Genomic DNA, 27,500 nt, shown 5'->3' with positions numbered 1-27,500 from the left:
TTTTTTTTTCAATATTGTAGCTATTTCATATTAACACCGTCAATTATATATCTACATGACATATTTAGGAAACTACAATGTGGTTTATATAAGTTAAACCAATAGTTCTTTCATAGTTTTCCTCTAATAATGAAAAAGAAAGTGTCAATTTCCCATTGCATAACACGGGAGAGGGCAATGTTTTGGGTGTAAGTTGCGATCGTAAGCTCCCCCCACTGGCCTCACTTTTTTTAGTACAGCAAGATAGGAGCCTGCCGCCCCTTCAATATAACCTCCTTGGTTTGCTCCCTCCCTTATAGGCTACCTAACCTCACACGGCTGTACTCCAGAAACCTGACTGCAAGGAATCAACATTATATTCTACCTGTGTTGTGTTGCCATAAACAGCATCGCGTCGCGAGTTGACGGGGCACAACATGGGCACTTCCTTAACCAGCTGACCCCAGACTGGCGGAAACACGTCCCGGGTCTGCTTAGTCCCTTTCCTCACCACAACACACCACGAGACACACAGCTCGCCGAGCACGCAGCCCGCCACGCGCAGGAGCCGCCTTGGCTCAGGGAGTAAGCAATTCTCAGCTAATCTTGACCACGGGACTGAATTTACCTTTTCAACAGGGTGTCGGAGTGTTGGCGTTAACTACGTAGATATTTTTTTTACACGTATGCATCAAAACTGATGAATTTCTTTACGTTTAAATGTAATCCCAGTACATATCCTGAGTCAGTACATTTGACCTTTTTTCGCATTGTAGGTAGAGTGCAAGAACGAAAAATAATCGTATTAAAGAAATAGAATGCTTGTGAGCATTTCACTGTAGAAAAGAGCAATGTACATTAACGTGTAAGAATTAAGTAATGATCAATATTGTGCATTAATGACTAGGGAGGCACTACTATGTATATCTGAAATACGCTGGCCCCCACACGCGGTGGAAGGCCTCGGGGATGGGATGGAAGTCAGAGGAACGCAACAGCATTCCTCTCTCACCACCTGTGGCAGGGTGTATTGTGTGCAAGTGCAACACATCATGAAGCTGGATCAGATGTTTGCCATCGTGCCGCACGCCAGACCCTGCCAAAGGCTCACCACCACCTGGCTTTGCTTTGGCCACCTTGTGCTCGTCTTTAGCAGCGCTCGCTGGCTTGGCGGTGCACGAGGTGGCCACGTCAAGCACGTACTGGGTGTGAGATTGTGTCGCTCTCAGTTAATAAAATGAACCAGTCATTCTGATTTTTAAGCAGACTGCCTCGTGGCCCGCCATAAGGTGCTAGCTTTTTTTCATATACTGCATTTCTTTGTTGGGAACAAAACACCCTAAGGGCAGCAGACTACGTAACAATACTGACGGATCCGCTCTGGCTATTTGACCTCTATTATTCTAGCAAATAAAAAATATGACAGTTTTTAGTCTACAGGCCTTTCTCATTTTATGGTGTTGAAAAAAATGTTACAATGTCACTAGAAAACTCTGGTCGTATCATACTGCACCACAGTATAAGTATACAATCTCATCTGAAACGATCAAACAGGCAATGCTATGATCAATGAGTGACATGGATGGTGTTGTGCGCGGCGGGTCACGCTCATGCTGCCCTAAAGGAACCGCCGAACACTCATACCCACTTTGATTCATCTTTCGAGACAACGCTAGCCTAAAAAAATACATGTATGTATATAATATGTGTCCCTTAAACGATACATATATGTATACGCTAAATACCCTTCATAATTTACGAAGTCCTGTTATACAAACATTTCAAAAAGCATTACAAGCCCAGTCAGGCGCCGCGATGCCAGGCGGGCGACCGACCCCATGATGACGTTCGTTCAAGTCAGAATATAAAGTATTATCATAAACAATATTCAGTATCACGCTAGAGAAAAAAATATATATTGTCCTGGAGTTGATCTAAGGAGAATTGAATGAGGACCGGAGAGGGAGAGGAAATTCGCCACTCAAGCCTCCATGAGCGTCTTGCCCGCCTCCCCTGGTCCTCCGCAGCGCCCAGCCGCTATCATTGCCCTTACAGGTACCCAATTTCTTCCACGTCCTTCTTCTTCTTCTTGATGAGGAAGTACAGCTCTGGAATGGTGGGGCGGAAGCAATCGGCGAGGAACTTGTCTAGTGTACGGTACAGGTGCTCCTTCACGTTCGTCAGGCCGTGGTTCTCGTCTGCGTACGTCTGCGGAAAGGCATGAAACTAACAGGAAGGCTGAAGGAACAGAAGAGGAGTTAGGATAAGGGATGATGTATTATGGGAACAACCTTAGTCTACAGATTTTGCCTCTTTGGTTGTTCATTTCCGACCAAATTATAATGTTTCTTGAAATCTTCTTTTAGATTAGCACAACTTGATAAATCAGTCACGAAATAGCCTCATGAAAGGGAAGTTTTGTCTTACGAACTTGTTGAGCTTTTACAGTAAATCTTACGAGGCGGCTGATAATGGAGATTGTTATGACATTCTATACCTATATTCAAGTAAAACATTTGACAAGGTACCCCATCAGAGGCTCGGAAAAGCAGTAGGGCTCACGGGATAGATGGAAAAGTATCAGGCTGGATAAAGTCGTGGCTAGGCGACAGTCGATAGAGTTGTAATAAACGGCTCTAATAGCTCTGTCACACTACGTCGCGTTTATCGACACGTGAAGTTACGTACTGGCACCTAGAGGAACTCGCCGATACACGCCAAAAACACAATGCACTTGTTTCTCACTCGTTCTTTGCACGTCCTAACACGCCTCACCTCGTCGACACCCTCGCAACTCACTCGGAGGGGGAAAAAAAGTTTAAGCATGTTCAAAATTTGTCAACGTGCTTCGCTTGTTAACAACTTCTTCCTCACATGGTGTTCGCGCAGTAGGCGCTCGCTGGACACATGCTACTCACGTGTTGAGCACGCTATATGTACTTGGTCATAGTTCGGCCCTTACATGTCAAATTTCTTTGTTGTGTTCAAGAAACGCACTGTTGGCGTGTGTACGTATAGCGTGTCTTCAGCGAGTGTTTGGCGTGTATACTGCATGCCTTGTGCGAGTCCCAGCGTGCCCGACGTGCTCATCGTGAAAATACCGAGTCCATAAAGGGCACATAACGTGCTCTGCCCTCCCATACCGACCTCTAAGAACTCCAATGTGCTGGGAGGATGCTGTACATATAAATGCAAATTTTCTGATCATTGTAAACAGAGATTCCATTGTATACAGAGATTCATATGGCCAATTTACTACATCAACAAGCCATAGCTATCATTTTACACGACTATGATGTCATCGGGTTGACTTTGTATCTTCTGGAAACCAAAGATGTGAATGGAGCCAGACAACACGTTGAAGAAGCAAAGCGTCACAGAGATCGAATGGAAAGGCTATGCATCAGACGGAGCAGAAACATCAGAACCGAGAAGAAAGTAATGAACGAAGCAACGCACGTCAATGTTTTATTGCTCGCTCTGTACGGACCAGATTCGTCCTGCACACATAATACCCAAGCCCAACTCACACCTTACATGTTGTTTGTGCGGAATTAGCACGCAATACATACTTCGAAACCCGCCGGAAGCACGGAAAATTTTATGATTTACACGCACAGTGCGTTATTAATACGAAGAGCTCGCAATGCGCACGTAGCTCACTCGTTGAAAAAGCATTGGAAAATCAATTAACTCGACGCAACACACAGTAACACGCTGGAAACTCGCTGCTAACATACTAAGGGGTCGCTGTACACTCGCTAAAGAAGGTAAAAAGTTCAACGTGCGCCGACGCATTGGCCAAAATTAGCACACAGCTTATACATTGTCCAACACGTTGTAGTGCGACAGGGTCATAAGTCCGATTGGGGTCATGTAATTTGTAGGGTGCCACAAAGATCAGCTTTAGGGCCATTATTGACCTTAATACTATATCAATAGTGATATTAGTAAATTTGCGGATGATGCGAAGAGAGGTAAATTACTTAGGTTAGATTCGAGTTCCATCGCCTTGCAAGAAGATTTTGGATAGGATGAACGAATGGGGAGATGGTAAATGCAGTTTAATATCAATAAACCATGAAGCTTTGCTAGGTTTAGGGTACGAGAAAAATTAGGAGAATAGTTCGCTCCCAAATCTAAGAAAACAATTCTTAGTGGCTGGTTAGAATTTTTTAGGAGCGCTATAAGCACAACTCCCCAAGTAATACTGAAGTTGTATTTGACGGTGGTTAGAACTCGTGTAGATATGTTGTACAGTTTTGATCCCCACATTATAGGAAATATATAGATCTATTAAAATCTATACAAAAGAAAATGACTAAGAGGATACAGAGGATGAGAAATATTTGCTACGAAAGGAGACTGCAGCTGTTAATTTGTACTCCTTAGCGAGGCCTAATAGAAGTCTTAAGTGGTATAGGTGTTGTAATGAAGGGGGCAAAGAAAATTCTTAAAATAAAAAACAATTTGTTCAAGCATGGAAAATTTAAGTTTAAGAAGGAGTTGGAACGGAATTGGTTCTTAAATAGAATGGCAGATGAATATAATAGACTTAATAATCAGGTTATTAGTGTTGGGGCGTTTTAAAACAAGATTAGACAAATATATAAATGGCTATGATAAGTGAAAGTATAGATAGATATGTATCGTAGAGGGATTACCACGTCTTAACCTGATGGTTTCTTGCAACTTCCCTTACGTACTTATGTTCTTATGTTCTCATTGGAAGCATCAACAGTAAAACCAAGAAGCTGAATGAATCTAAGTCAACTGACACTCCATCAAACACAACATTTGTCAATCCTGAACCGTCTTACCATTTGCTGGAAGAGAACGTCCTCATCCACCAGCGCTTTGGCCAACATCATGGAGTGGTGGTAATGCACGTTGTCGTCTGCCGTCCCGTGTACCAACAGGAACATCTTGCCCTTCAAGTTGCCCACCACCTTTGTAGCGTCTGCAGCCTCGTACCCCTTGTAGTTGCTGCCGGGGTACACTCGCGGCGACCCCATGTAGCGCTCTGTGTACACCGAGTCTGCGAGGAGGAAGAGATGAGTGTGAATGGGGAGGAAGAGGCGAGGCGGTATGAGTAGGACGGGGAAGGAAGCGAGGCTGCTGTGACTGGGAGAGGAAAGAGGCAAGGTGTGTTGCGATGTTGTTACTAGAAGCTCAAGACACAATAAAGGTTCATAATTCGAGATGCTTAGTTCTCTACTCATCAGTTTTTAATACCACTGGAGTGATTAACTGAATCCTCATGTGCTCTATTTTTTCACTGATAGTGTAGAAATATGTGTCTCACTATCACTTCACTGAGGAAAAAATGCCTTTGACTTATTTCGGTGTCTTTTCTTTACGTTTCTGCTGCCATTCGTCAGAAGCCTTCCTACATGAAAGAAAAAATAAATAAATAAACAAATATATATATATATATATATATATATATATATATATATATATATATATATATATATATATATATATATATATATATATATATATATATATATATATATATATATATATATATATATATATATATATATATATATATATATATATATATACGTATATCACGTGATTTGTAGTTCTTCCTTTTCCGTAAATATGTCTTTCTTATACCAAGCCACTACCTTACTTTTTTTTTTCTCTTTCTCTTTCACAACTACCAATGTTATGTCTGCTGCCGTGCTTGTTAATTCTGAACGCATCTAATCATGCTGTATCTGTTAACACACACACACACACACACACACACACACACACACACACACTCTCACTCTCTCTCTATCTCTCTCTGTGTGTGTGTGTGTGTGTGTGTGTGTGTGTGTGTGTGTGTGTGTGTGTGTGTGTGTGTTTATGCGCAGATTGCAACAACCTGATCAAAGCAGACTCAGTTTACGTATATCATGAATGGAAGCAATTAATTGATAAGTCGATGGCGCGTTACTAAATTAAATGATGTTGTGACGAAGACCAAACGAGGCAAGAGGGATCCATGAAGGGGGCTATCAAATCTGCGCCTCACGATGCATGCGTAAATAAAATGGTATGGAATAATATGGAAAAATAGTGGACGAAATGAACACATGCACCGGAACTGGTCGAAAAAAATGAAAACCTACGACTGCATGCATTTGTAAACTTGTGGTAAGAGGGAGATTGAATGTCCACTGTAGGAGGACTTGCGTGGCCTTACCGTAGTGTTCCCAGCGAGCCACGGGAGCCACAGCCATGCCGCAGGAGAACACGTTGTCAGCGTCGCGAGCCAGGGCCATGGTGGTAACGTAGCCGCCGTAACTCCAGCCCCAAATAGTGATCTTGCGCGGGTGGACGAAATGAAGGTTGTCGCGGAGGTACTTAGCCACTGCCACTTGGTCCTTCACTTCCTTGCCGCCCAACTCATGGTATATCTGCCAACAAGTTATGGTTACTTGATTTTGCCTTCTTCTGTCCTTCATCTCTTCTATCTTCATCTGTCTTTACCTCCATCCACGATCTATTCATTCATTACATTTGCTTCATTTACATTATCACATCCAAAATCTAATTAACTTTTTCAAATTCACCGTTTCATTTTTCTTTTCCTTTTTTTTTTATAAAGTAGAGGGAAAGTGATGAGTTTTCTTGAGTATCTGCATTTTCTAGTTTTTATTCTCTCTCTCTCTCTCTCTCTCTCTCTCTCTCTCTCTCTCTCTCTCTCTCTCTCTCTCTCTCTCTCTAATACAGGGCCCACTGCAGTTTCATTTGCATTTTGACAGTGTTTACAATTGAAACTCAAGAGAGTGTTCGCATAAATGTGGGAACGAGAAAGTTTAGGCCTGGCTTGCCTGTCTCTCTCTCTCTCTCTCTCTCTCTCTCTCTCTCTCTCTCTCTCTCTCTCTCTCTCTCATCCTGTTTTTTCCCCTTCACCTTTTCTTCTATCTATATCAATTTTCTTCTTTCCTCACGTTAAACTAATTTTTGGCACAGTTTCCTCCTTCTTTCCTGTGTTTTTCTTCTCTCTCTTAATTCCTTTTCCTTTTTTGTAGTTCCCGCTTCTTCTCACTCCATTTCCTATTTTTCCTGTCTTTGTTTATATTTTCGTCAATTCTATTTTCCTCAATTCGTTTATTTTTTCCTTTCATTCTCTCTCTTCACTTTTTCGTTTGCTTTAAGTTTTATTTTTCTTCTCCTTTGATTATTTGATGCATTTTTTTCCTCTATATCTATTTTACATTGCATCGTTTCCTGTTTCACCATTTCCTTTACTGCGTATTTTTTTTTTCCTTTTTTCCCTTCCTTCCTCTCTCTCCCTCGTTCGTTCCAACTTTCCTTCCTTCCTTTCCTCATCACTACGTAAATTTTCTTACGATTTACTGACTCATTCTCTCTTCTTTCATTTCATTTCTTCGTTTATTCCTCTTTATATACGTACATCTCTCTCTCTCTCTCTCTCTCTCTCTCTCCTCTCACCTATTTTCTCCCTTTACACCATCTAATTTACCTCTTTTCTCCCTCTCCCTCCTTCCCCATCCTCGCTCACACCAACCCAAGACTCTCTTCCATTTACTCAGGCATTCAGTCAGTCACCCTCACCCCACCACCACCACCACCACCCCACCACCACCACCACCACCAGCGACCTAACCTTCCTTTCCTTTCGCTTCCGCCTTCCGCCTTCCTTACCTCGCGTTTGATCTTGTCTCCCTGGAACCCTGAGCCTCGTCCGTCGATCATAGCGTAGATCATCTTTTTCTTGGAGGCGAGGTATGTCCCCCAAGAGAACTGCATCTTGCTAGTGACGGCCTGGGACCCTGGTGCCGCGTATCTGGGGAGAGGCACAGTAGGGAAAATGATGTGGGGTTTACGACTGCCTGAGAATGAAGATTGGGTTAGGTAGAGGGAGGAGAGAGGGTGACGGTTTGGTGATGGTGGTGGTGGTGGTGGTATTTTGGGGTTTATGTGTGTGAGAGAGAGCAGAGGATGTGTGAAAGAGGGTAGGTGTTGGAAAGAGGAAGACAGGAAGAGGGAAGAGGGAAGAGGGAAGAGGGGAGAAGGAGGAAAAGGAGGAGAAAGAGAAGAAGAAGAAGGAGAAGAAGAAGAAGAAGAAGAAGAAGAAGAAAGAAGAAGAAGAGAGAGAGAGAGAGAGAGAGAGAGAGAGAGAGAGAGAGAGAGAGAGAGAGAGAGAGAGAATTTTGCATATTATAATATCAACTAGTTTCTCTCTCTCTCTCTCTCTCTCTCTCTCTCTCTCTCTCTCTCTCTCTCTCTCTTTTACTCTCCGTCTTACACACTCATTTTTTTTCTCAAACATATAAAAGTAAAACTCTCTACTTTCACCACCAACAAACTATATAAAACACACACACACACACACACACACACACACACACACACACACACACACACACACACACACACACACACACTAACTTAAAGCACCATGGTCCCTCTAAATACACGTGAAATATCATCACATCAACGCACACAGGCTCAGAATGGGATACTTAAGATCAAGAGCAGATCATTATGCGTGTGACGGGACCCAGAATGCTATTGTATGCAAAGCAGTGTCGAGTCTCATGAGGGCTTAAAGCTGCCACGTGATGCGGAGGCGGAAGGGAAGGCAGGTCAGGAGAAGGAGGAAGAGGAGGCAAAGGAGGAGGAGGACGAAAGGGTCGCAGGTGTTATACGTGTGAAAAGAGCAGTCAAATTGTTACGTGAGTGAAATAAAAGAAAATAAAAAGCTTACATACATACAGACACTTTTTTTCTTTTTTAACCATTATAAATTTTAGATGATTGATACATATATGAAATAACTCAATACCTTCTTTCTTTCTTTTTTTTAGTGCACAGAAACGAATGTAATCTTGTTTTGTCTTTACTCTGGAAATAACTTACGAAAATTTCGTTTTAATCTAATTCGCCGGTATTAAGCGTGTCTTATTCCGTGTTCTACCTCTCCTTTCCTGCTCTTCTTATTTCCTTCAGTAAACAGCGCGAAAAAGGATCGACTTCTAAACCCTAGGACACAACCAAGAGAGAGAGAGAGAGAGAGAGAGAGAGAGAGAGAGAGAGAGAGAGAGAGAGAGAGAGAGAGAGAGAGAGAGAGAGAGAGAGAGAGAGAGGGGTAAAGGCAGCCTAATTAACGTGAACCTCCATTACTGACATCATTAAAACAGTCTACATTTACAGATTTTACCTTCCTTCCAACCACCATGTAAACACTCACGCCTCAGCTTCCGGGGCTATTAAGGCGAGGGATTGGTTGGTGCAAGTTTCCTCAAGTTGGCACATTAAACCCTAATCAGTTTGTTTATGTCGCTCATCGCCGCCTTAATTCCTATTACCTATTATACCTACTTAACTTCACTCTCTCCCAGTCAGAGGAAAGGAAAAAAAATTGAAGGAGAAGGAATATGTAGAAGTAATGGATGGAGGCTTTATGTAGATGATCTCGATTTTACTATAGAAGGAGAAGTATAAGAAGAGAGGAAATAAAAAAAGTAGGAAGAACCAGCAAAAGTATCAGAAAATACATTAAAGGAAGGAATCAAGGGAGATATTATATAGGGATACACTAGAAAGAGAAAGGTGCACACGAGATGGCGTAGGAGATGAAAAAAAACGAGTATACACACAAGGAAGGAAAGAAGAGACGCAAGAACACACAGACACACAGACCTCCCGATGAAAACAAAACACGAACACACAATCTCTCTCTCTCTCTGTGTGTGTGTGTGTGTGTGTGTGTGTGTGTGTGTGTGTGTGTGTGTGTGTGTGTGTGTGTGTGTGTGTGTGTGTGTGTGTGTAAAGTATAAAAGAAAGCGAGAGACGAAGCGCAATAAATCAGCAAGATATATTACCGGAAGAAGTCTCCTACACCCAAAAACATTTACAGACATGGAGGAAAAAATATGGTGCAACAGTTTCAAAGGTCAGGACACAACAAACTTAACTCAGCCGTGTGTTAAAAAAAAGAAAAAAAAATACATGGTTGTGTAAGAACTATTATGTAAGAACAGGTATTTTTTGGGGGGTTAGTTAAGGTCAGGTGAGATTAGAGTAGTTAATTGAGGTTCTACTTGAGTCAGGTTAGGTAACGTGAGGTCAGGTTAGATAAGCTTGGAAAATATTGGTGAAGATCGCTTGGGTTAGGTTAGGTTAGATCAGGCCAGGTTAGGTAAGTTAGGTCAAGTTAGGTTAGATTACGTCAGGCAGCGCTAGATCAGGTTAGATAAGTAAATGTTAGACAAAATTAACCAAGGATAGATAACATTAGGCAAGTTAAAAGAAATGTAAAGTTAAGTTTGGTTAGATTAGATAACATTGAATCATGTTAGACAAATTTGGAAAGGTTAGGCTGGGTTAGATTAGGGCCATGTTAAGTTAGGTAATAACGACCCTTACATGGCGTGACGAGAGCTTATCAGCACTCAATATAACACCCAACAACGACCATGGCGGGGTACTCACGCGTGCACAACCATCGGGTACTGCGTGATCTCGTCGTCCCTGAAGCCTGGGGGAAGTAGGAGCTGCACGTGGTAAGTGTACGGGTTGTCGCTTTCCAGCTCCACGCGGAACGTCTGCGTCTTCGGCAGCGCCATCTCCTCCACGCGCTCCCTCAGCTCACTGTAGTTGTCCAGCGTGTAGATGAGCTGCGACACGGGCAGAGAGTGAGCGTCTGTGGTGCCTAGGCGCTGTGTTGACTCTCTCTCTCTCTCTCTCTCTCTCTCTCTGTCTGTCTGTCTGTCTGTCTGTCTGTCTGTCTGTCTGTCTGTCTGTCTGTCTGTCTGTCTGTCTGTCTGTCTGTCTGTCTGTCTGTCTGTCTGTCTGTCTGTCTGTCTGTCTGTCTGTCTGTCTCTCTCTCTCTCTCTCTCTCTCTCTCTCTCTCTCTCTCTCTCTCTCTCTCTCTCTCTCTCTCTCTCTCTCTCTCTCTCTCTCTCTCTCTCTCTCTCTCTCTCTCTCCTTACATACAAGACAGGTGCGTATAACAGTGTGCGCGAATCAAAATAGTAGTGGTGGTATTGGTGGTGGTAAATTGGGAGAAAAGAGAGTTCAAGCTATTTAGTGAAAAGAACAACAATAACACTCACCTTCACCGAGAGGGAAATAATTTGTAAGCGAGATCAGAGAAAGATAAGCTTAAACGTTATTCTAAAAGTCTATATTAGCGCGCCAAAGTTAATTTATGAGGCAGAGTGAGTGAGGAATTGTGGGGAAGACGAGAACACGGCAGGAGGAAGTGGTCCCGAAGAGCTATATCATGTTATGAAGGCAAAGTTTATGACGCAGTTTCCAGCGTTACGAACGAGGCCTCGCCTGGCGGCCACCCCAAGAGCCCAAAGCTGCTTCAAGTTAGAGTTAAGCAAATTCTGGACCAGTTATTTAATTTGCAAAAGTTAAAAGGCTTTGTATGACCGAACGACGCTCTTCAAGGCTGAGGGGCGGAGGGGTGGCGTCAGGCGGGGCAGCGACGGTGCACGAACACAACACTTTTTGCGTGTCCACGGGCTTCACGACACCCGGGTTTGACAGGGCAAGCCTTGAAAAGACAGGCGAGAGATGAGGGTAAATCAGACGAAGCTGCTGCCTTACCCTGGAGGGCTGGTTCATAAAGTCGACCCCTTTCTGTCAGTGGCTTCATTCTTATCATCACTCTGGAACCGCACACCAAGTTGCTTTGATCACCTTGAAGCTTCAATGTGATTTATGAGATAACAACCATCAACAGTAGTTAGGTTCGTGTCCCAGGAGTGTCAAAAGGCAACGTATTGGGATAAATTTTGCTTCTTTTACTTAAAAATTGAATAAGTGAAGAGAAGAGCTGGGCTGGGACTCAGGAACTGAAGGGCTAAACATGACAACAACACCTGCACACGAAGGGCGACCCTGACGAGCCGTCACCACCGCGGCCTGGCAAGAACACAACACAACACAACGCAACACAAAACAACTAAAATATTAAGGAAAAAACAAACAAATTACAAAAACATTACCAACACCAGAAAGAGAGAGAGAGAGAGAGAGAGAGAGAGAGAGAGATACACAAATTAAATAAAAATACACACGCATACACACACAAAAATACAAACACAGATGAAAAAAATATCGGAAAAAAACTGAATAAACACGGAGAACTCAAAGAAAAGAGAACGAAAAAAAAAAAAAATGGAGTTGATATACACATACGAAACAGTAAAAGACACCTCTAGAAAATAAAAAAGAAAACATGAAAAAGGAACAAGAAAACAACTTAATGCATACACCTTTCCACCTTCCCTTCGTTAACTACCTGGTTACTCCACGTTGAGAAGAGGTAGATTCGGGGCACGTCTGGTCCCTGGCACTCCAGCACGTAGTAACTGAAGTCCTTGGAGAAGTGGGCGCGGTTGTACAGGCATGTGTCCGTGTTGTTGTCGGCTTCGAGGCAGGAGAGGCAATCTGGCATCAGCATCATGGGCGAGGTGACGTCTGAAGTGCGGAACAGGTGGCGGTCCCCTGGCTTGCCTTCCATCGTGGCTATGTAGTAACTGAGAGGGACATGAGAGACGATATTGAGGTGTGAGGGACAAGTGCGGTGGAAAGGTTACATGTGAGTGCTTAGATGGTTTGTAACTGTGGGTTGGTGCAGTGGTGTTGTGGAGGTGTAAAAGTGTTCTAGGGAAGTTTGGCTGTGGTGAATGAGGTGTAGAGGTGTTGGGATAGTGTGGAGAAGTGTTGGGGAGGTGCAGTGATATGGTGGTGATTTGGAAAGGTCTAGAGGTGTTCTGCTGGGGTGTTAAGGTCTGGTGGGCAAGGTGTAGTGGTGTGGCGGTGATCCGGAAAGGTCTAGAGGTGTCCTGGCATGCTGAGGTATTATTGGTGTTGAAAAATGTAGTAGTATACTGGGGAGGTTCTGAAGTAGGGTGAGATGGTTTCGTGAGTTAAGGTGTGGACAAGAAAAACAAAGATAAAATTATGGAGGAGGTGAAAGACTGATGACGTGGAAAAGAAAGCTATATACTGTCAACAGACACACAAAAAACAAACAAAAAAGAAACAACCCACAATTCTAGATATTAAATAGAAAAAAACTAACAACACACAGAACACAACCCCCTCCCCCCCTTTAAGCCATAAAAGACTCCAAGAACAAAGAACAAAGCACAAGAAACCCTCACATGTAGTTGTTGTTCTGATCCCAGCCGAGAATCTCTGTGACCTCGTAAGCGCCATGAGTGATGGGGATGACCTGATGCATGCGGACGTTGTACAGATTGACGTGCTTGAACTCTCCTTGATCCCCATTCCTAACGGGGAGGCGCACCAGGAAGCTTTGGCCGTCCGTGGAGAAGATAGGCGCGTCGTACAGCTCTACCCATCCACGCCCGCCTGACTGCTCACGGTGCGTCTGTGAAAGGGAAGAGGAAATAACTAGTAAGTATCACATTTAGGAACATAGGAACAGGGCCCATTCACTGTCTGAGATTGTAAGTAAGTTGAGAGTATAGGAAGATAAAGAAAAGCTTGAAAAAAAAATGTAAGAAAATTAGAAAATAAAGATACTTGCAATTTAAGATGGGGAGAAGGAAGCAACGGGTAAGTGTCACGTGGGATTTGAGGATATAAGAAAAGTAAAGGAAAGCTGGAATTTAAGGACGTAAAAAACAAGAAATTCAAGGTAACTGGAACTTAAAACGCAAAAATATAAGAAAATAAAGCAAACTGTAATTTATGAACGTAAAAACACAAGAAAACAGGAACAAACCTCACTGTTACATGATTTAAGAAGCTAACATTAGATAAATAAAGAAAACTGCAATTTAAGAACGTAGGAACAGGAAAGTAAGTGAAGCTGTAATTTAAGAACATCACCTAAGAAAAGAGATGTAAAAACATCAACAGTCCCTGAATAAAACATGCCTACGATACCTACCTCTTCTCACACCCGTCCATAAAATTGCCCAATGTTCTTTTTAAAGCTCCCACGATACTCATCACTAAGGAAATTTTATCTGTAGCATTGCGGATACTCTACTGCAGTGTCTTAAAAGTAATTCTATAGCAAAAAAAAAAAAACACTCTTATAACTTCCTATTCTCTAATTTCCGTTTGCCAATGTAAAGCACGTGAACAGGGGGCACACATTAATAAGTACGACCATTTGCCTCGCTGCGCTCAGGACATAGATCCGGGCCTTCTGGGATTCAAGAACTGTGTGTGTGTAATTCACCTCGGTCGCCTGTTGGTCACCCAGCCAGTCTTCCCAATTACGGAGCGAGCTCAGAGCTCATAGACCGATCTTCGGGTAGGACTGAGACCACATCAACACACAACACACACCGGGAAAGCGAGGCCACAACCCCTCGAGTTACATCCCGTACCTATTTACTGCTAGGTGAACAGGGGCCACACATTAAGAGGCTAGCCCATTTGCCTCGCCGCTTACCGGGACTCGAACCCGGCCCTCTCGAATGTGAGTCGAGCGTGCTAACCACTACACTACGCGGTGTGTGTATGTATGTGTGTGTGTGTGTGTGTGTGTGTGTGTGTGTGTAAGCTCTGAAGGATGAGAAAAGAGAAAAAAAGGTATCTGCAATTCAGAATATTCACCAGACCACCACCACCACCACCACCACCACCACCACCACCACCTTACGACCATTAAAATTCCCAATTTATGGAAACTTAAAACCTTCCATCGCTTCTCACTGCCTCAGGAGAAAAGGTCTCGCGCGGAAGAAATTTTGTAACGCGATATACATTCTTTAATACTGTTGTGTGAAGAGTAGGATGGAGGAAGGAGGGAGGGAGCGATGAAATTGAAGGTACGTATGTGACAGCACAAAGGAAATAAAAAACAAATAAATAAATGTAAAGACTATGAATCAAAACCGAGAGAGAGAGAGAGAGAGAGAGAGAGAGAGAGAGAGAGAGAGAGAGAGAGAGAGAGAGAGAGAGAGAGAGAGAGAGAGAGAGAGAGAGAGAGAGAGAGAGAGAGAGGTAGTCTTTGAAATTGTCAAGTGCATTTTATTTAATCTATTTTTTCTGGTTCCAATGATGCACTGTTAATTCCTCACCCATACAAAACCCAACTAATCATTCTTGTGACCTTTGAAAACAAAATATCTACGAGCACATGCATTGAGTTTATCATTTAATCAAGCAAAACTATTACCATCATCATCATCATAATAATCAACCTCCATTATTATCATCATTTCTGCTAAACTTGAATCTCTGAAACAACCAATCGACACGTTAAGATTAGATAAACCAATGGATAAATAAATGAATATGTATAATCACGAGGCGAGGCAATATCGAAACCTTAATCACGTTAGTTGCTGATTCTCACGTCATCGCTTCAATTCTTCGCGTAATAACAGACAATCACGATAATTACACGCATACATGATAACAAAGCAACATCATGTACGTAGGTCATCCTCCAGAGCCTTCATATAATCCCCACGCACACACACACACACACACACACACACACACACACACACACACACACACACACACACACACACACACACACACACACACACACACACACACAATTACCAATACCACCACCAACTTTTGTCCTCGCTATCTGTCTGTCTCCTGCTTCCTATCACTCTTCTCTTCCCGACAAACTTTTCTCTTTAGTAAACATATTTTCCCCGTGATTGTTCTGTCCATTTACAACACTACCACCACCACCACAAATGACAATCTATTCTCTTCCTTCTTTCCTCCTCCTCCTCCTCCTCCTCCTCCTCCTCCTACTACTACTACTACTACTACTACTACTACTACTACTACTACTACTACTACTACTACTACTACTACTACTACTACTACTACTAGAGAGAAAGACAGAAGAGGAATGCAGATAGGAGGAAGGAAGAATGAGGAATGAATTAAGGAGGGAAGGAAGAAAAGAAGGAAAGATTAATTGAAGGAAGGAAGAGGATGGAAAGGAGAGAAGGAGAGAGGATGAAATGGAGAAACAAACAAGTAAAGAAAAAATAAAAGAGAGAGAAAGAAGGAAAGAAGAAAACAAACAAGAAGAGAAATAATTATAGAATAAAGAAAAAGACAAACAAGAATGGAAGGAAGGAAAAAAGTGAAAGAATGAAATAAAGGGAGAAAAGATGGAAGATGACAAGGAGGAAAAAAAAGGAACGAAGAAGGGAAGGAAGGAAAGAAGGAGGCAATCGAAGGAAGGAAAGAGAAGGTAGCAGACACCTACCGAAACATTAACTTACTCCCAGTGAGATCTAATAGCACTAGTTCAGGAGGTGCTGTGAACCTTCCATTAAGCAAGTTGTGATCTCGCTGAACGTTTCCCTTCGTGTCTCACAACTCAAGGGGGCAGTCACAGCCTACCCTCTAAAGACAACTCTCCTTCTTCACACAAAATTACATGCACTTACCACACATACACTCTTCACCTGAAAATAAAAATTTAAAAGAAAAATGGGAACCGATTATAAAGCCTCAGAGTCCCCTCTGGGAGGGACCAAAATGTCCCCAGGTCGGACACCTCTCCTGTTGAAGACCACAAATGCCTTGACACCTCCCTCAACTTTTTCTACATTAACTTCTGCAACATTCGCGGTCTTAGATCTAATTTTCAATCTGTGGAACACCACCTCTCCTCTACTAAACCTCATCTTCTTTTCCTCACCGAAACACAGCTGTCTGAGGCAACTGACAGTAGCCCTTCTCTGTTCCCTCCTACTTTCTCTATTCTCATTTTCATTCCAAAGCTGGATGTTGCGTCTATGTACGCAACGACTTAACTTGCTCTCGTGCCCACGCTCTTGAGTCTTCCGAATTTTCCACCATCTGGCTACGACTTAACAGTCACTCTCAAACTAAATTCATCTGTGCTGTTTATCTCTCCCTAACTCTTCTGACTATAGTAAATTCTTCGACTACTTAACTTCTAAAGTGGAGCACATTCTGTCCCTCTACCCTTTCGCTGAGATTTCCATTCTTGGAGATTTCAATGTTCACCACCAGCTTTGGCTTTCCTCTCCTTCACTGACCACCCTGGTGAACTAGCCTTCAACTTTGCTATCCTCCATGACCTAGAGCAACTGGTGCAACACCCTACTCGTATTCCTGACCGTCTTGGAGACACGCCCAACATTCTTGATCTCTTCCTCACCTCTAACCCTTCTGCTTATGCTGTCACCCTTTCATCTCCGTTGGGCTCCTCCGATCACAATCTCATTTCTGTATCTTGTCCTATTTCTCCAATCCCTCACAGGATCCCCAAAGCGAAGGTGCCTCTGGCGTCTGCCAGGGGGACCTGAGGAGGTATTATGCTGATTTTCCCTGGAATGATTACTGCTTCCGTGTCAGAGACCCATCCCTTTGTGCTGAGCGCATAACAGAGGTGATAGCTTCTGGCATGGAGGCGTTCATTCCTCATTCTTTATCTCAACCTAAACCTTCTAAACCTTGGTTTAACTCAGCCTGTTCTCGTGCTATACATGATAGAGACGTTGCCCACAAACGGTACATCTCCTAAATCTCATGCACTTTATATCTCTGCCCGGAATCATGCCAAGTTTGTTCTTCAACTTGCCAAAAACTCCTTCATAAATAGAAAATGTCAAAATCTTTCAAACTCAAACTCCCCTCGAGACTTCTGGCATCTAGCCAAAAACATCTCAAACAACTTCACTTCTTCATCTTTCCTCCTTTATTTCATCCTGATGGCACCACTGCCATCTCTTCTATCTCTAAAGCTGAACTCTTTTCTCAAACCTTTGCTCACAACTCCACCTTGGACGATTCTGGGCTTGTCCCTCCCTCTCCTCCTCCCTCTGACTATTTCATGTCTACAATCAAAATTCTTCGTAATGATGTTTTCCATGCCTTTGCTGGCCTAAACCCTCGGAAGGCTTATGGACCTGATGGGGTCCCTCCTATTGTTCTCAAAAACTGTGCTTCTGTGCTTGCACCTTGCCTGGCCAAACTCTTCCAACTTTGTCTATCGACTTCTACCTTTCCTTCCTGCTGGAAGTTCGCCTACATTCAGCCTGTTCCTAAAAGGGTGACCGTTCTAACCCCTCAAACTACCGTCCTATAGCTTTAATCTCTTGCTTGTCTAAAGTTTTTAATCTATCCTGAATAGGAAGATTCTCAAACATCTGTCACTTCACAATCTTCTGTCTGATCGCCAGTATGGCTTCCGTCAAGGTCGCTCTACTGGTGATCTTCTGGCTTTCCTTACTGAGTCTTGGTCATCCTCTTTTAGAGATTTCGGTGAAACTTTTGCTGTAGCGTTAGACATATCAAAAGCTTTTGATAGAGTCTGGCACAAAGCTTTGATTTCAAAACTGCCCTCCTACGGCTTCTATCCTTCTCTCTGCAACTTTATCGTCCCTGTATGGAGTACTCTTCGCATGTTTGGAGGGGTTTCAGTCACACAGTTTTACTAGATAGGGTGGAATCAAAAGCTCTTCGTTTTATCAACTCCTCTCCTCTGACAAACTGTCTTCAGCCTCTTTCTCACTGCCGGAATGTTGCATCTTTTTCTATATTTTATCGCTATTTTCATGGTAACTGTTCTACTGATCTTGCTAACTGCATGCCTCCCCTCCTCCTGCGGCCTCGCTGCACAAGGCTTTCTTCTTCCTCTCATCCCTATTCTGTCCAACTCTCTAATGCAAGAGTTAACCAGTACTCTCAATCATTTATCTCTCTCACTGGTAAACTCTGGAACTCCCTCCCTGTATCTGTATTTCCGAATTCCTACGACTTGACTTCTTTTAAGAGGGAGGTATCGAGGCATTTGCTCCCCAACTTCGGCTCACGCTTTTCCACTTTTTAGAAAGCCAGCACTCAAGTGGGCCTTTTCTTTTAATCTTTCTTTTTTTTCCCTTGGCTGGTCCTCTTCCCTACATAAAAAAAAAAAAAAGAAAGGAAGTAAAGATAAAGGACAAAAAAATGAAGCTAGAACGAGATGAAAAGATTGTAAATGAAAAGAAATGAAGAGAACAAAGGACACGGAGACAACAGAAGAAGAAAAAGCGAAGAGAGAAAGAAAAAGAGACGAGAAGAAAATAAAGAAAACAAAGACACAAGTGGAAATACACAACATATAAAAAAAAACAGACTAACGAGATAAAATAAAACATACGAAAGAAAAGAAAGACAAAATAAAACAAATGTAACAGAGGAACGAAAGGAAGAGAAAATGAGAGAAATGACAGAAAAACGAAGAAGTACATTACTACAAAGATACAAACAAGAATAAACAAGCAATAAACGAGGTGTCACATTGAGAGGAAGGAATAAAATATAAAAAGGTGATGTAACGGAAGAGAAAGAGCGCTTAGAGGTGTGAGCGAGGCAGGAGGAGGGAACCAAAGGCGTGGGAAAGTTGGGGAGAATGAGAGTTGGAGAGGCGTGGGAGGATACAGGATGAAATGTATAAGATGAGAGAGGCACGGTAAAAATGTGAGAAGGATGGTGCGTGGCGAGAAAGAAACTTGAGATATAATACAAAGGAACATTGTAATAAACTGAAAAAAAAGAGATAGGACGAGTAAGAAGTAAAAGTGGGAAGTGGAGTAAGAGAGAAAGGAGAGGAAGGAGAGTGCTGAGAAAAGAAAAAAAGAAAAGAAAAAGAGATAAGACTGGTAATGAATAAGAGAGGGAGGTGGAGTAAGATAAAGAAAGAGAGAGAGTACAGGGATGGTGAGTAGCGATAAAGGAGCTCGAAAGGATAAAACACAAAGGAACATTGAAATAAACTGTTAAGAAAGAGAAAAAAAAAAGATATAGGGCTAGTAATGAGTAAAAGTGGGAAGTGGAGTAAGAGAGACAGAGAGAGAGAGAGAGAGAGGGAAGGTGAGTGGCGAAAAGAGCTCGGAACGATAGAATACACAAGAACATTGAAGTAAACTGTTAAGAATGAGAGGAAAGAAAAATATAGGACGAGTAAGGAGTAAGAGTGAGAGGTGAAATAGATAGGATAGAGATGGTGAGTGGCGAGAAAGGACAGAATACAAAGGCACATTCAGTACTGGAACACATTTTTACCTTGAGATTCGTGTACGATTAATGGCCACAGAATTCACTATTTTAATCCCCCACATAAGTTTCTGGAGCTGTATAAAATCACCAGAGAGTAAGCAGAATGAGTATGGAAACGCGTCATGGTACTGAACAGGTTAAGAATGAGAGGAAACGAAAGAGACAGGACGAGTGGGAGATGAAGTAAGAGAGAGAGAGAGATGGAGCTAAAATGGATCATATGACTGACTGGTTGACCGATGGCGCCATAATACTAAGGTCGTAATTACACCATCGCGTAACACAAAACGATGCCATTAACACAAACACGACTAATTCTTCGACCGTTATGGTTTCTCAACCTTATTAAGCGTAGCGGTGCAAGGTTAGACGAAAATTTGCAGAGAGGATCAACAAAAGGAAGGAAGAAAGGAAGGTGTAATCGCGCAGTTCACGCATTGTAGGAAGTCTAGGATTATTCAAATGGGACATAGAATTACATGAAGGGTTTCCTTTAGTGACTTTTATGTCAATAGTCAAGCCACCTCAAATATAAAGAAAGGAAATGTATTTTATTATTCTTTTGGGTAAGGCAAAGCTACATTAAGGTTTGGATGCGTTAGATTAGAATGCATTAGTTAGCAAGTTTCATTCTCTTTTTAGTTAAATGATGAGAGAGAGAGAGAGAGAGAGAGAGAGAGAGAGAGAGAGAGAGAGAGAGAGAGAGAGAGAGAGAGAGAGAGAGAGAGAGAGAGAGAGAGAGAGAGAGAGAGAGAGAGAGAGAGAGAGAGAGAGAGAGAGAGAGAGAGAGAGAGAGGGGGAAAGGTAAACAGATAACTAGTAACAAGTATTAGAGTCTCACAGGAAGTAAAATTGTTGGTCAAGAGCGAGAGAAACTACCTGGAAGAAATGTTGATAGCAATGAAATCGTACAAATAACTTCAGGTAACAAGTGTACAGATCTCACTAACCCTTTCACTCCTGCTTGACATGTACACTTGAAAACAAACTACTTTAAAGAGCTTGTTATGTTTCTACACCAACCTCTGAACACAATATTAGCTAGACATTGGATAATCTACTCTTTTCATCCCTCTTTTCTTACTTTCTTTTTTATACCATGTGGGCTTTTCACGGGAATTTACGGGCTAAAGGAGGTACTTTTTGTGGTACCTCCTATCTGGAGCCCACCCGCTAGAGAACCGTTACCCCGATTAAGGAAACTCTACCTACATTCGGACCGTGGACAGGATTCTAACCTGTGCGCTTGGAGACCCCTCGGACCCCAAACCGAGCGTGGTTCCACTGCACCCTACCTTTAGATCTGTGAGTTGTACCATATAGCAGCGAGAGTCAAATGCCAAAGGGATAGTGAAGAGAAAGAGGTGAAAAGAAAGAAGGAAGAGACCCAGAACACTATGGCACACTGACCGTATCGCAGAAGTAGAGAGGTGGCGAGCAGATGGTGATGACGGAGATGTTCTGAGCTCTGTTCATCCACACCACGCTGACTTCCTCGTTGTCCACCCAGGAGAGCGCCGTGAAGTAGTGGTCCCTGGGGTGAAGGTGGGAGTCATAGGACGGTAGTGGTAGGGCAGGATTGATTGCTTCTCCTCTTGTTGTCTTACGTGAGGTGAGGCTTGGCATGCTTGTAAGCTGCACACACACACACACACACACACACACACACACACACACACACACACACACACACACACACACACACACACACACACACACACACTCACTCACTCACTCACTCACTCACTCACTCACTCACTCACTCACTCACTCACTCACTCACTCAATCAATCAATCAATCAATCAATCAATCAATCAATCAATCAATCAATCAATCAATCAATCAATCTCTCTCTCTCTCTCTCTCTCTCTCTCTCTCTCTCTCTCTCTCTCTCTCTCTCTCTCTCTCACACACACACACACACACACACACACACACACACACACACACACACACACACACACACACACACACACACACACACACACACACACACACACACACACACACACACACTCTCTCTCTCTCTCTCTCTCTCTCTCTCTCTCAAACACAAAGGGGTTCTGTACAACTGCTATAAATGATGCAACTGTCTTTATATCCGCAACACTTCCTGTTTTGATATGGTCTCAGTAAAGGGAAACACACACACACACACACACACACACACACACACACACACACACACACACACACACACACACACACACACACACACACACACACACACACACACACACAGAAAAGTGCCCGTGACGCCACACGCTATTCACAATGACAGGGCGTGGCGTCAAGGAGCGAGCGAGCCACAGTGACAAGCTGATTCAGTTTGATCCACTAGAGGAAAAAAAATGTGTGGCTTTTGATATAAAAATTCTAAAAAAAGAAAGAAAAAAAGGCATGACATTTGATATATATATATATATATATATATATATATATATATATATATATATATATATATATATATATATATATATTTAAAAATTCTAATGGGCATTCATATAGTAAATGTGTAAATAGAAAAAAAAAGAAAAGAACGAGAGAAAATACAAGAAAAAAAAACTAGGAGAATCGACCGTGCACAATGTCAACCAAAAACCTTCATTTGTGTTTTGGTTCATTGTCAAAAGAAGAAAAAAGAAAAAAAAAAGAAAAAAGGAGAGAACGAGGTATAAAAATGAACAGATCTACGATAATAAACTGTTATGAAAAATTCTGAAGAAAGATAACACAAACTTTGGGGAATCTACAGTCAAGCAAAAAAGAAAAAGCAGGACAGTAGAGAGATTAGCAGGAGAATGTGGTGTGGGGGATGGTGGAAGTGGCGTGGATGTTGAGTGTGTTTGGGTGGGGAGGGAAGGGGGAGGAGCGGCCAGACAAGAGGTGTTGGGTGGACATGTCAGTGAGAATGTGAGCGAGTGAGAGGGACAGCAGTGTGCAGGCTGGATGCTACTGATTTTGGAAAGGAAGGAAGGAAGGAAGGAAGGAAGGAAAGGGAACAGGACGAGGAAAAGGGAAGGTAAAAATGAGGAAGAGGGACGATAAAGGTAAGGAGCGACGGCATGATGATAAAAGGAGAGAGAGAGAGAGAGAGAGAGAGAGAGAGAGAGAGAGAGAGAGAGAGAGAGAGAGAGAGAGAGAGAGAGAGAGAGAGAGAGAGAGAGAGAGAGAGAGAGAGAGAGAGAGAGAGAGAGAGAGAGAGAGAGAGAGAGAGAGAGAGAGAGAGAGAGAGAGAGAGAGAGAGAGAGACAGAGAGAGACAGAGAGACAGAGAGACAGAGAGACAGAGACAGAGACAGAGACAGAGACAGATAAAAGATAGACAGAGAAAGACAAAGAGAGACAGAGAGACAGTCGGAAAGAGAAAGAAGCACCAAACAGAGAAAAGACCAAGAAAACTCAAGGCAAGGAAACAATGATCAATTGAACACAAGCATTCAAGTCAATAGGAAGAGTAATCCCCAAATCAAGACAACTCGAGGCACTGAAGCAAGACATTCCAGGCCTGGGGAGCGAGTCAGGGAGTCAGAAGCAGTTGAGAGGCGGCAAGAACGACAACAACCGCCAGTATCCAGTAGTAGTCAGACAGCAGGCAAGCAGGCGGGCAGGCAGACAGATAGACAGACCATGACCAAGAGCAAGCAAGCGAGGGACACGTGGAAGAGAGAGGCAGTGAGAGTGAGAGACAGGGAGAGAGAAGGCACAGGAAGGAAGCCAAGGGGAACAGAGGGGATCTACTGAAGGATAAGACACGTTCCCCCAAGCACCAGATGAAAGGATAAGAAGAGAAAACAAGAGTGGAATAGGTGAAGTGATGTAAGAAGCAAGCACTACTGAACAGAGAGAGAGAGAGAGAGAGAGAGAGAGAGAGAGAGAGAGAGAGAGAGAGAGAGAGAGAGAGAGAGAGAGAGAGAGAGAGAGAGAGAGAGAGAGAGAGAGAGAGAGAGAGAGAGAGAGAGAGAGAGAGACGCATCACCAAGGAGCTACAGAACAGAGACTCAACGAACGGAGGTGCAGGGTGAGGGGCTGCTTGGGTAGGGTTGGGGGGGCCCGGGGTGGCGATCCTCCCGGAATGAACGGGTGACAGAGGCGCGCTGACCACCTGACAGCGAGAGAGAGAGAGAGAGAGAGAGAGAGAGAGAGAGAGAGAGAGAGAGAGAGAGAGAGAGAGCGTTTATTTAAGCTAGTGAGAGTATGAAGATGGCAGGAAATATATGAAGAATGCACAGCACAGAGAGAGAGAGAGAGAGAGAGAGAGAGAGAGAGAGAGAGAGAGAGAGAGAGAGAGAGAGAGAGAGAGAGAGAGTAGACACGTAGAAAGAAGGGACGAGAAAGCGAAAGGTGGAAATAGGTAAAGAAGAGAAGATTCAAATAATCAAGCTGGCACTATTCTAAGATGTCCAAGCGTCAACAGAGCTCCACCACATTGGACATGTGGAGGAAGAGGAGGAGGAGGAGGAGGAGGAGGAGGAGGAGGAGGAGGAGGAGGAGGAGGAGGAGGAGGAAATAACTCTCCCACACATCACCGCTAATACTCTTACATAGCTCGTCCAGATACACTCACTCACTCACTCACTCTCTCTCTCTCTCTCTCTCTCTCTCTCTCTCTCTCTTCATAACAGATCCAGCTGATGACTTTACATAGAGGATCCAATTCCAATTTCGTTCTCATTACAAAGGATTAAAACATATTATCTTGTGCTTCTTAGTAGATCACGCACACACACACACACACACACACACACACACACACACACACACACACACACACACACACACACACACACACACACAGTGATTAGAGCGCTGGCTTCACAAGCCAGAGGACCGGGGTTCGATTCCCTGGCCGGGTGGAGATATTTGGGTGTGTCTTCTTTCACGTGTAGCCCCTGTTCACCTAGCAGTAAGTAGGTATGGGATGTAAATCGAGGAGTTGTGACCTTGTTGTCCCGGTGTGTGGTGTGTGCCTGGTCTCAGGCCTATCCGAAGATCAGAAATAATGAACTCTGAGCTCGTTCCGTAGGGTAACGTCTGGCTGTTTCGTCAGAGACTGCAGCAGATCAAACAAACAGTGAAACACACACACACATACACACACACACACACACACACACACACACACACACACACACACACACACCAACTATAATCGCACATCTGTATGTACCACTTGTCTTAGGAAGTGATGGTGGAGGTGGTTGGGAGAGGAAGGACGAAAATAGGAGGAAGAGGAGACGGTGGTGGTGGTGGTGGTGGTGGTTGGACAGGTTATGGTGGAGACACATAAAGGTGTGAACACTTGTGAAGGAGGAAGGCTAAGAGGTCAAGGGAGTGTTGTATCTTTCAATCTGGCAAAAAAAGATGGTGTCTGTGGTGCATCTATGGAAGAGACTACACGAGGGTAAACACAGCAGAGCGTGTTTGCCCCGGGTAGCACTTCAAAAAAGAGGTGGGAGAGAAGATAACAACACAAGAGGAAGGTACGTAAGTTACTCGTCCACTTGAGTGTCACCAACTTGGCAAGGGCAGTAAAATGGACCCACCAATACTGTTACGGGACCCGTAAGAGTCACATGGAGGGGAGCTGGCGGAGTCTAGCACTACACACCGAAAAACAGACATGATATCAGGGTGGGATGGGCGGGAACATTAGGCTGAGTTAATACTGAAAAACCAGACACACGCAGCTGCACTCAGGCTGTTGTATTTAGAGGAGGGCGTGGACGGGTGAGTCTGAAGTACGGGGCTCATGAACACCCTGAGAAGCGACCGTCCCATCGTCCGCCGGGTGTGGGCGACCCTGGCACATGTGACAAGAATGTTTCCAGGTGCCGCCGGGGCCATGCATGAGACGGTAGAAACACAGAGAGAGGAAGGAGCGGCACGCTCGCTGTGGCGCCGCGAGTGCCGGCGTGAGACTGCCGAGATACAGACTAACTCAGTCTTCCTCTGACACACATCAAAACAAAACACGTGTGATCCATCAAAAACTTGGGTAGGGGAAACTATCTTAGAGGAAGCGTTACACCGAAAGCTGTGTACATATAGAAGATTGTCACCTACTTGTCGGGCTCGTCACTACGGACACACAGAACTACCGGAAGTAGTGAGGGTGAAGCCGCTTACAAGAAAAGTGAGTTTAGATGTTAAGGTGAAGAAAATTGTTTACAAGGAACAACAACGTCCTCATCTCCGTTTGTTTACTCAGGTGGCTCTAGATGGATGACCTGCGCGGCCGGCAAGGCGCTCATCACCGCCCTTCGTTACCTACCAACGCACCGCGGCTCTACACTGACTAGGGGACAATTTATTAGCCGGCTGGACCTGTGGAGGCATTAATTACAGTGAGAGGGTTGCCGCGCGGGCACTGGTGTTAGTGCGGGCCAGACTCCAAGGCGGGCGGGCCCGGTGTGGTACTGAACCCCGTGCTGCGGGCCGTGGACTGAAGGCCCCCGGCCGCCCACCGCCGCTTGGTGCAAGTGATGTTGGTGCCACCAAGGCCAAACTACACTTAAGTGAGACAACAAACGATAAGAACGTCGTTAATCCTCCCACACAAACCACACTGCGGAGTGCACTAACTGGTCTTTGACCACGTTCGGGGGCTTCAGGTCACGGGGCTTAATTGACCTCAGATTAATGAGATCAATCACCCATAGCGTGACCTTGGGGTTCTCCTGGCCGGGCTGCAAAGAAAACCATCAATTAACACGACGAACAACGCCTGCCACATGTACAATGTGACACACATTATATTTTTATACACACCCAACAACTCGAGTCCAGTCCCGGCCTTCCCGGGAAGCGGGACAGGGCAGGGCATGGCAGCTCTGCTTACCTTTGGGTATCTGAGGTTGCGCATGGTCGGGTACTGCTGGTGGTTGGAGACGTACTGAGGGATGGCCACCGTCTCCACGAGGGAGTCATTCAGTGATGCATAGGCCAATTTTGCCCCGTCAGGAGAGAACCAGAGGGCGCTGTTAGTGCCCAGGATCTCCTCTGCAAGGGAAGTCAGCAGCTTTATTCAACACGCTTTAATTGCTTGCAATGGAATCAATGGAGAGAGAGAGAGAGAGAGAGAGAGAGAGAGAGAGAGAGAGAGAGAGAGAGAGAGAGAGAGAGAGAGAGAGAGAGAGAGAGAGAGAGAGAGAGAGAGAGAGAGAGAGAGAGAGAGAGAGAGAGAGAGAGAGAGAGAGAGAGAGAGAGAGAGAGAGTGTGTGTGTGTGTGTGTGTGTGTGTGTGTGTGTGTGTGTGTGTGTGTGTGTAAGACATGGAAAAGGAGAGGACGGGAGGAGGGGAGGAGGAGGACGAGGAGGAGGAGGCGCTGGAGGTAATGGGGCCAGAGCCAAGATGAATGACTGGACTTAGATTAACTTACCAGGATTTGATCATTACTGAACTGCCGGTAATTACGTGTGTGTGTGTGTGTGTGTGTGTGTGTGTGTGTGTGTGTGTGTGTGTGTGTGTGTGTGTGTGTGTGTGTGTGTGTGTGT

General features: G+C 44.0%; 1 protein-coding gene across 7 annotated transcripts in view; it reads right to left on the bottom strand.

The window, feature by feature from the left end:
• LOC123504973 (inactive dipeptidyl peptidase 10-like) overlaps positions 1-27,500 on the bottom strand; it is a 286,150-nt gene that overhangs the window by 569 nt on the left and 258,081 nt on the right. For 6 of the 7 annotated variants that reach the window (XM_045255953.1, XM_045255945.1, XM_045255948.1 and 3 more), the window contains 10 exons: positions 26,846-27,006; positions 26,569-26,693; positions 21,415-21,538; positions 13,134-13,363; positions 12,266-12,503; positions 10,444-10,628; positions 7,651-7,792; positions 6,182-6,395; positions 4,800-5,017; positions 1-2,187 (listed from right to left, as the gene is read on the bottom strand). The exon at positions 1-2,187 is cut by the window's left edge and continues 569 nt beyond it. In XM_045255953.1, coding sequence (XP_045111888.1) covers positions 2,029-2,187; positions 4,800-5,017; positions 6,182-6,395; positions 7,651-7,792; positions 10,444-10,628; positions 12,266-12,503; positions 13,134-13,363; positions 21,415-21,538; positions 26,569-26,693; positions 26,846-27,006 — 1,796 coding nt within the window. In that variant the 3' untranslated portion in view covers positions 1-2,028. The remainder of the gene's footprint in view (positions 2,188-4,799; positions 5,018-6,181; positions 6,396-7,650; positions 7,793-10,443; positions 10,629-12,265; positions 12,504-13,133; positions 13,364-21,414; positions 21,539-26,568; positions 26,694-26,845; positions 27,007-27,500) is intronic. The other variant, XM_045255952.1, reaches the window with a different exon arrangement.

Source organism: Portunus trituberculatus, chromosome 17 (genome assembly GCF_017591435.1).
Source record: "Portunus trituberculatus isolate SZX2019 chromosome 17, ASM1759143v1, whole genome shotgun sequence".
In the NCBI taxonomy this organism is placed as follows: Eukaryota; Metazoa; Arthropoda; class Malacostraca; order Decapoda; family Portunidae; genus Portunus; species Portunus trituberculatus.
Note: the sequence above shows the minus strand (reverse complement) of the source record. Positions and strands in the feature narration are given on the sequence as shown.